Source organism: Fusarium oxysporum, chromosome 1 (assembly GCF_000149955.1).
Source record: "Fusarium oxysporum f. sp. lycopersici 4287 chromosome 1, whole genome shotgun sequence".
Classification (NCBI taxonomy): Eukaryota; Fungi; Ascomycota; class Sordariomycetes; order Hypocreales; family Nectriaceae; genus Fusarium; species Fusarium oxysporum.
In genome coordinates this window covers 5951-12511 of record NC_030986.1, presented here as the reverse complement: position 1 = coordinate 12511, position 6561 = coordinate 5951, and the positions used below count along the sequence as shown (strand labels likewise).

The 6561-nt window shown below is 47.6% G+C and overlaps 4 protein-coding genes across 4 annotated transcripts in view; 2 read left to right on the top strand and 2 right to left on the bottom strand.

The window, feature by feature from the left end:
• Positions 1 to 540: 540 nt before the first annotated feature.
• On the top strand, positions 541 to 897 carry FOXG_20382 (uncharacterized protein; the record flags this gene model as incomplete). The annotated part of the gene is made up of 2 exons (XM_018400664.1): positions 541 to 556; positions 620 to 897. The coding sequence occupies 2 exons, from the start codon at positions 541 to 543 to the stop codon at positions 895 to 897; spliced, it is 294 nt and encodes a 97-aa protein (XP_018248731.1).
• A 639-nt stretch (positions 898 to 1536) lies between these two features.
• Positions 1537 to 1700, top strand: FOXG_20381 (uncharacterized protein; the record flags this gene model as incomplete). The annotated part of the gene is made up of 2 exons (XM_018400663.1): positions 1537 to 1571; positions 1619 to 1700. 2 exons carry the CDS (start codon positions 1537 to 1539, stop codon positions 1698 to 1700), a joined length of 117 nt encoding a protein of 38 aa, XP_018248730.1.
• Positions 1701 to 2874: 1174 nt separating this feature from the next.
• Positions 2875 to 3422, bottom strand: FOXG_10828 (uncharacterized protein; the record flags this gene model as incomplete). The annotated part of the gene is made up of 3 exons (XM_018390304.1): positions 2875 to 3089; positions 3151 to 3172; positions 3309 to 3422. 3 exons carry the CDS (start codon positions 3420 to 3422, stop codon positions 2875 to 2877), a joined length of 351 nt encoding a protein of 116 aa, XP_018248729.1.
• An 825-nt stretch (positions 3423 to 4247) lies between these two features.
• Positions 4248 to 6561, bottom strand: part of FOXG_10827 (uncharacterized protein) — a gene marked incomplete at both ends in the record, with an annotated part of 4505 nt that continues 2191 nt past the window's right edge. Inside the window, 3 exons of the mRNA XM_018390303.1 lie at positions 4248 to 4957; positions 5002 to 6284; positions 6347 to 6433. Coding sequence (XP_018248728.1) covers positions 4248 to 4957; positions 5002 to 6284; positions 6347 to 6433 — 2080 coding nt within the window. The remainder of the gene's footprint in view (positions 4958 to 5001; positions 6285 to 6346; positions 6434 to 6561) is intronic.

The window sequence follows — 6561 nt, the reverse complement described above, 5'->3', positions numbered from 1 at the left end:
CGAGTACGGAGGATTGAGTGAGAATATAAGATACCATCAAGATTCCCTGAATGGAGATTTCGTGTCCATGCTCAACGCGAGTCTAAGCTGTGGGTTTCATGTCAAATCTGTTACCACGATCCAGGCCGATGGGTTATCAAAGCGCTGGGAATACCAGAATATCATTGGTTTTCGCGTAAAAAGTGAGCATCGGATATGCCGAGCGACTCCACCAGCTAGTTAGTAGGTGTGACAAGGATCCCTATGCAGGTACCGATGTCTCCGACAACCCAAATTAGGTTAGCCTTAGAATGGGTCAATCTGCTTGGTTTTCTCGCAACCTCGTTCCCTTTTGCACTCGAATCATGTCTCAGTGAACTCCACTCTGCTTATACTTACAGGGCATAACGTCTCTGTGTCCACGGCTTGTCTATCCCAAAGCGGTATTCTCACTCTTTATAGGTCATCTCGCATCGGCATCACCTACAATAATGACTGCTATCCAAGCAATCTCCTCCGTAAAGGTCCGATACACCTGTGTATTTGCAACTAAAAGCCGCAATGGGTGCATCACATGGTATGTTTAACCATTTTTTATCATTTTGACTTAAAAACTAATGTGAGATTTGCCACTTTGCAGCAAGCAAGAACCCTATGACCCTTTCCCAGTCAAATACTTATCAGGACAGAATCCGGCACCTTGAATACAACGAGGCGAAACCAACATATGAAAGTTGCTCGAAGGATAAAATGAAGTGCGATGGTTATCTGCCCCCTAAGCCTCCCAAGCCACCTCGACGAAGAGCCAAGCCCAAGGCAGCACCAGCTAAGCTGGCCGTGGTACCTTTAGGGTACCCTATCCACAATGTCCCTTCATTGATAAGCAAGGTGTGCCTATACTTCCAGCATTTGTTATAATTTATAGCTACCTAACTCTCACTCTCTGCTGCATCTACCAACTTTTGGATCAGATATGCCCTTCCTATGGGATATAACCATAAGTCCATTCGATACAGCGTGGTTACAGTCGGCGCCTCACATCGCCTGTTCATGGCTTAGGCGATTGGTCACCCGAACATCGATGAAATACAGAGCTTTATAATTTAGCAATACAACAAGACAATTTTGTCTATCATACCAAGCATAACAGCAAGTTCAACAGAGAATCTGCATATTATTATGATCTGCTGTCTGCTATTCATCTCTTTCGAAGGTCTCACTAGCCTATACGACGAAGTTTTGAAACACCTTAAGGCCGGATCTGCATTTTTTCACTCCCGATTACTCTTATTGACTATTGAAGATCGCCTAATAAGTGAGAAACTTATAGAAATGTTCTGTCGGCTTGAAGTTGAGTTATCTAACTTTATGCCACCGATTTCAGATACTTTTGGGATAGCTTAATGGTATTGCAAAAACGCAATCCAAGATTCATAATTAGTCACCCTATTTAATAGTCTTGATAAGGCGTCTCTCGTATTATAATAGTTAGATGTTCTTTATAATAAGAAGCCCTGGTATTATGAATGCAGTGATAAGGATGATAAAGATAGTCTTATGGCCAAGGCAAGTGAGAGTCTGCAGAAGTCTCTGTACGAGTGGACTGCGCGGCTTGATGCATTTTGCCAGCTTAGAACAGGGGCTTGTCAGCAAGGGAGGAACAGCAGTATGATAACCTATGCCTGCGCCAGAAGTATTGGCAAATGGTGATCGACTCATAGGCCAGGAAGGATGATGAATCAGGCCCGACTTCTAAGGTGTTCGGGCCCTCCTTCGTAGCAGCCCGAAAAGTAGCATCACCGATTATCGCCTTGCAATAGCCAACATACTTACCAGATAGAGACCTGATTTCCGGTTTAACTTTCATCGCATCTGCTACCAAAGACGAGGAGATTGAATCGTCGCGAAGGGCTCCTGGATAGTCGCGATGTTGTCGAGATGCATGAGCTCTCGAGGTCCCTTTCACAACTCACGGGGGCGCCGACGGTTGATAAACATTGGGAGCCCAAGGCGGCGGCTGGAACACCCTCGATTATTGAGAGATTGAGAAAATGCTTGGGATGATGAAGCTAGTAGGGGACATCTCCGATATGTAAGATTGAGAAAGTTGTACTTAATTGCAACTCGAGAAGTTGGTCTTTACAACTCTATAGGCTAATGAACCGACCAAGGCTCTGAAACGCTCTTGGCATTATCCATTAAAGTGTTGTGACACGTCGATCCACTCAAGACATCAGAAATGGCCTGGTGAGCAAAAAAGGCAATACTCAGTCATGAAACAGGGGAATGACCTGAGTCCAGGTTATTGGAGTAGTCGATATGCTTGAACACGATAAATCCACATCCTGGTTTATCAGAGGGGTATAGATTGGCATATTATTTCCCCAGAGCCCTAACAAGAAGCTCCTTGGATGTACATCCAGTCATTCAGTCACGAGTTGACTTGTGAAGGTTACTGATCACGACTTCCTAGACATCTCGCCGTTCAATGTTGGGCCTCGGCTTGAATGATGGTATTCTAACCTCAATCTCGTTGAATATCCCATGATGTAATGTGGACTGCTGTTGGATGACTGAGGTAAATAGAGATTCAGGTTAATTATGACTTATTTGTCGTAAGACAGCATCAGCGAAGGAATAGTGCTTCTTGTCACAAGTCTGCCTGATCAAGTGCAGAGCAAAGGCAAGATACAGGAAGCGGCATGCCGGGCTTCCAAAGTCTGAAACAGGGATTGCGTACTTGAACTTAAATACATATCTATAATAATAAATAAATAAAAGAGATTATTCCAGCTTCTGAATATCGTGTATGCACAAGAGACTCTTGCGAAGGAGTGAAGAATAACATCTCAAACGAAGTGCATCATCAATCGACAATAGACTCTGGCATTCCGATTAGATAGCAAAAGCAGCAGCTGCACCAACAACAACAACCTTGAAAACATCATAGGTGACAGGACCCGCAGCATTTGTAGAAGTGGACGCACTCTCGGCGGAGACAGTAGCAGAAGCGACAACTGCATCTAGGACCTTGGAGGCAGAAGCGATTACGGCCGTTCCAGGGTCCTCAGCTACCAAGTCGCACATGTCTCGGACAATATCGGTAGAGCCTTTTTAAGAAGGTCAGTATCAGATTTGAAACACATGGCTACGTGTAGTAGACAAACTTACCAGTAGCGTCCTCAAAACCACACTGTGCTCCGACAATACATAAACCAACTTTGCTTATCAAAGAGGCCTTATGTTTGCAAAGACACACAATGTCACCTGCATCACATCCGATGCTTTTCGTGAACGACTCCAAGGCATCCAGCAACGCAGGATGGGACCTGGGATGCCAAGGCAGGTAGAGATGTTTGAGTTGGCGAAGAGACGGTTGTTATGGCTTGAGCGGCAATGGCCACAATGGAGGTGAAAAGGATGGACTTGGCGAAGGAAAGCATTCTCGTCAAGGTTTGTAAAGTATAGAAAGGTCGAGTTTTGCGAAAGTATGGTAAGGAAAGTCTTGATGAGTTGTTGTAGTAGATAAGCTGAAGAACCCTTGATACGTAAGTAGTGTAATATAGAACACAGGTTAGTATTTATATCTAGCCATCTCTAAACCCGGATTAACTGAAACCCCCTTGGATCTGGTTCGAGTCAAACGTTCGGAATACTATACTCGAGAGTTGAGAAGTGTGACCAATTGAATACTATGTGCTTGCTCAACATCCATGCTAACTCTGGCATGCCGAGGCAGTGGAGTCTAAACGGTCTCTATGCATCATTTGATTGGCTTTTACGTATTTAACTTACAATCGGGTCCCCCGGTTGACACAATACTAGCGACGGATCTGAGGAACGGGCCAAGACACAGCCTTCTTGGCTAATTTCATCAGGTGGAAAAGTGTTAAGCTAGTTCTTGTCAAGGCGCTTTTCTGAAATTTGTCGCTTTATCCCTCTCATCTTGTAAAGTGCATAAACGTAATGTGGATATTTGCCACTTGCTCAAATGTTTATATTATTACATGCAATATTGATCAAAGTGACTCAAAGTGACTTGAGTTTCTTTTTTTTTGGGTTAGTTGAAATCTGAAAATAAATATCTGGACTTGTCTATCGCTGATTGATTCGTGTTCAAGGAGAGGCTTTCAAGGGAGGCGTGGCATAAGATAACATTTAGCCGTCAGATTAACGTCAGCCTGGACTTTGGGATTCCTTGGCAAAAAGACGCATCTTCGCTGCCTTTGTGGGTTCTATTTGTGAGATATCTTATAACTGATACAGGGCTACGCTGAACATTGATTCTTGGACCACCAGCCACGGTAGTTAGGATCAAACTTCCAATCCGCACAATTGCTGCTCATCGTGCCACCTTTCTTATACCTCACGTCGCTCGCATCACACTCGTCAATCATGCGTCTCAAGATCCGGCCACACTCTGACTTGGGCCCTTTGCCGCCGACCGTGAACCGACACCCGTTCTTAACAGTAACGCTCATAAGAACATTGACAACACACCCGAAACCATCTCCTGTGCAGACCACCCCGTGTTGACACTCTAGGGTACGCTCGGTTTCGGGTTTGGCCGCATCTAACACCTGACCTTCATATCTATCGCAGAAATCCTCGAGCGCTTCGATGACTAAAGCTCGGTGGATCCAAGCACCGCCGATGCCATAGCATTTCACCTCCTCCGTCTTGGGGTTCGGAGAAGGCGGCTTCGGGTCTGGTTTCGGGGAGGGCTTGGGCGGCGTGGGCTTGGGCTTGACGCTCGTGGTGGTGGCTGGGTCTCGCCAGGTTGGAAGCGGGAGACCGAACTCAATCGCACACTGTCGCTCGTTGTCTTCATGCTCCTTGTTTTCGGGGGTGGTACCTGGCGTCGGTATCTTGGTAGGCTTGACCGGCTTCCCTGTAGGCTTCGGGATGGTCGGGTTTGGTGGTACTGGCCGTTTCGGGGGTTTTGGATTGCGAGGGTCTGCGAAGTCTCCACCACCGTCTGGGCAGTTGAGAAGACAGGAATGAGAGCAGAAGACGCGACACGGCTTGCCGCAGTTCTTCTTGCATATAGGACCAGGCTTCCTGGACGCCAGGTCACAACTGGGAATGGCGGTATAACTTCGTCATCATCATCATCGTCGTCGCCGGGTGTATTTGACGGTCTAGTCGTTGGTGGTGTGTAAGTCCAAGGGTATGGTGGGGGAGTGATGGTCTTGGTGCCCGGAGGCTGGGTCACACTGTCCTTGGTAGTCTCAGGAAGTCTGTTCGTGATAATAAAAGTTGGAACCTTGATGCTTGGAGTGATATCGAATGTTGACCAGATGGTGGTAAGCTTAGTCCGATCCTCCCGGATCGTTATGTGCCAGACGTCGACGGTGGTGACAGTGACAACAAGAGGCGTCAGTGTCGTTTTCTGAACAGTACTGTGCCAACCATCCTTGCCGCTCCAAGCGACATCCAGCGAGGTCTCGTAGGGCGGGAGTGTCAGTGTCACGGGCTTCTTAAGGGACGACGGCGGTAAGACCATAGTGCATGGCGGATGGCACTTCACCTCGGGCTGATCCACTTCCCAGATCTCCGGGTCGATGTAGATAACACCCGAGCCATCGCCTTGACCACCACCGGGATCCTCTGAGCCTCCGTCGCTTTGATCGTCCGGCGTATCTCCGCTTCCAGAACCTGAAAACATATCGACGCTCCACACCATTGTACCGCCGAAACAGCGGCTACTTGCCCACTTCTTCTTCATATAAATGGTGTCTTTGTTATCGTATCCGATCCACTGGTTGCCAAACTTGAGCTCCATCATCATGTCTTTGGGGAGAAGCTTTGGACTAATGCCAGGCTCATCCTTGACCATCCTCTCAATCTCCTCGAGGGACATGACACCGCCAAAGTTGGTGCAGGGAGCCGGTCGACTGGTGCCCGACCATTTGCACCCGACACCATTGCAGTTCGAATCAGCGACGGTATAGCCACGAGCATAGTAAGCAAGACCCATGTTGACCTTTGCAGGGTCGACGCCGGCGTAGTATAGTGGCAGTGACCAGTTTGCAATCTCGGGGATGTTTGTGTGGCCCAGGATGACGCGTCCAACCTGCTTGACATCGTGATCCCACGGCCCATGAAGATCATATGTCATGATTCCCATGTAGTCAACGTATTGCTCTATCTCCTTCGACTTGAACCATCGTAAGTACCAGTAGCTCGTGTGGATAGCGATACTGATTCCATACTTGGACCCGAATGCAGCGCGCATGTCCTTGAGGAGTGACACGTAGTTGTCTGTATCCTCCTTGCGGCCACCTCGATCAGGGGCTCCCGGGCTTTGGTGATCTAGTTAGCAGGTGGCTCATGAGTCGATTGACAGAAAAAAAGTATAACTTACTACTCCCAGTCAAGCTCCACGCCCTGAAAGCCATTTTCATCGAGGAAACTGGTTAAAGACTTGATAAACCGTGCCCTACGCGCAAGGCTGGCAGACAAGTCACTAAAGTTAGTCCTCGTTGGTCCAGGGTCGTTGAAAGTCCAGCCTCCGATGGCTATCCAAGTCTCGAGTCCCTTCTTCTTTAGACCCGTGAACTCCTTGTAGAGCTTCACGTC